At 39.5% G+C, this 1419-nt stretch overlaps 1 protein-coding gene across 2 annotated transcripts in view; it reads right to left on the bottom strand.

Moving 5' to 3' along the window:
* Positions 1-585, bottom strand: part of trnau1apa (tRNA selenocysteine 1 associated protein 1a) — a 13783-nt gene extending 13198 nt beyond the window's left edge. For both annotated transcript variants that reach the window (XM_016253291.1, XM_016253292.1), the window contains exons 1-2: positions 274-585; positions 47-144 (exon numbers count right to left, since the gene is read on the bottom strand). In XM_016253291.1, coding sequence (XP_016108777.1) covers positions 47-144; positions 274-297 — 122 coding nt within the window. In that variant the 5' untranslated portion in view covers positions 298-585. The remainder of the gene's footprint in view (positions 1-46; positions 145-273) is intronic.
* Between the last annotated feature and the right edge of the window lie 834 nt (positions 586-1419).

The following is a 1419-nucleotide window of genomic DNA, read 5'->3' as shown; positions in this document are numbered from 1 at the left end:
AGATAGATAGATAGATAGATAGTCAGACAGAGAGATAGAGAGATACCCGGTTATTTTGTCTCGGATCAGTCTGACTCTCATCACTGTTTCTCCCATATGAGCAAAAGCTCTGGAGATGAACTCTTCATCCATGTAGGGCTCCAGCTACACATACAACACACACACCACAAACATCCAGCCTGTTACTGTTGATGCCTCGTTCTCTTTTATCTGTACAAAATTTAAGCAAGCCCAAGAACAGGAATAAATACAGATGCTATCTACCGAACTCACGTTGCCCATCCAGAGGCTGTTCATTTTGCGTTCGCACGATTTTTGGGTTCATTCGAGATTTTTGCTGTTTCTTTATTAATTTTTTGTAGAATGTGTTTGCATTGCCGTCGAATTATTAATTAATTTTTTTCCAAACCGACGCTTCTTTTTGATTTTTTTAAGTTGAGAGACTCACAGCACGTGCAAGTGTTTATAAAAAGTAATGTGTTCCCACAGCGCCATCTAGAGGCGAGAACCAGAACTGACCCGGCATCAGCATGGTTTGATGTGCGATGCCATTTTCTATATATATGATTAAAATATCAAGTCTGGATTTTGAGGGACGTTACCTGCTCTTCCTCTCAACCATATATGGTTATCTGTGTCGCCTTAAATAAATAGGAATTGTGGTGTTGACGTTTACATGAACTCTGTATTTTTAACAACTATGTGTGACTGCAGCTGGGTCTGAGACACTGCTTTCATTCCTGAATATGTCAGATCCATGGAGTCAGTCCCGTTCACCACTGGACATTCGCCCAAAGCTTGAGGATATTGTTCCACGTCTTTTGTGATGAATGTGTTGATCTGAGTAACTTATTCAGGACGCTTACACTCACCTCAACAGGGACCTAAACAAACCCTTTGGACAGAGCCCCTTCTCAATCTAATCAGCGGATTGATGGCCATTTCAGTAGCTATAAAAACACCTTTGCTGTCTTGTGTAATTGTGCTAGAGGGCACTCTTGAGAAAAGAGGTATAGAGGGGAAGGAAAAAAAAGGTAGAGCGGTTGAGATAGTCATGGTTAAATGAGTTCATATATGAGTTATATTAGGAGTTTTGTTAAATCTACCTACCCCATCATTACTATCTATGATCCCTGAGGGTGACTGCTTACCCTGCTACTACTAAACACAACATGCTCCTTTCCCGCCTCTGTGAATCAACCCACTCTCAACTTCACTCAGATTCAAGCTTTATTGGCATGGAAATACCAAGGCTTTACATTGACAATGCATTGGTGACAAATTACAGACACATTTATACAGAATAAAAAACATTCAATAAAATGACACTAAGAAAGAAAAAAGTAAATCATGATTTGTTTTATAACCATGCACAGTTATTTGTTTTGTTCTACATGCATGTTCACAGCGTTGATCTTA

The sequence above is a fragment of the Sinocyclocheilus grahami genome, unplaced genomic scaffold (assembly GCF_001515645.1).
Source record: "Sinocyclocheilus grahami isolate Dianchi unplaced genomic scaffold, SAMN03320097.WGS_v1.1 scaffold1171.1, whole genome shotgun sequence".
NCBI lineage: Eukaryota > Metazoa > Chordata > Actinopteri > Cypriniformes > Cyprinidae > Sinocyclocheilus > Sinocyclocheilus grahami.
The sequence above is the reverse complement of the archived record's forward strand: the minus strand, read 5'-3'. Positions and strand labels throughout refer to the sequence as shown.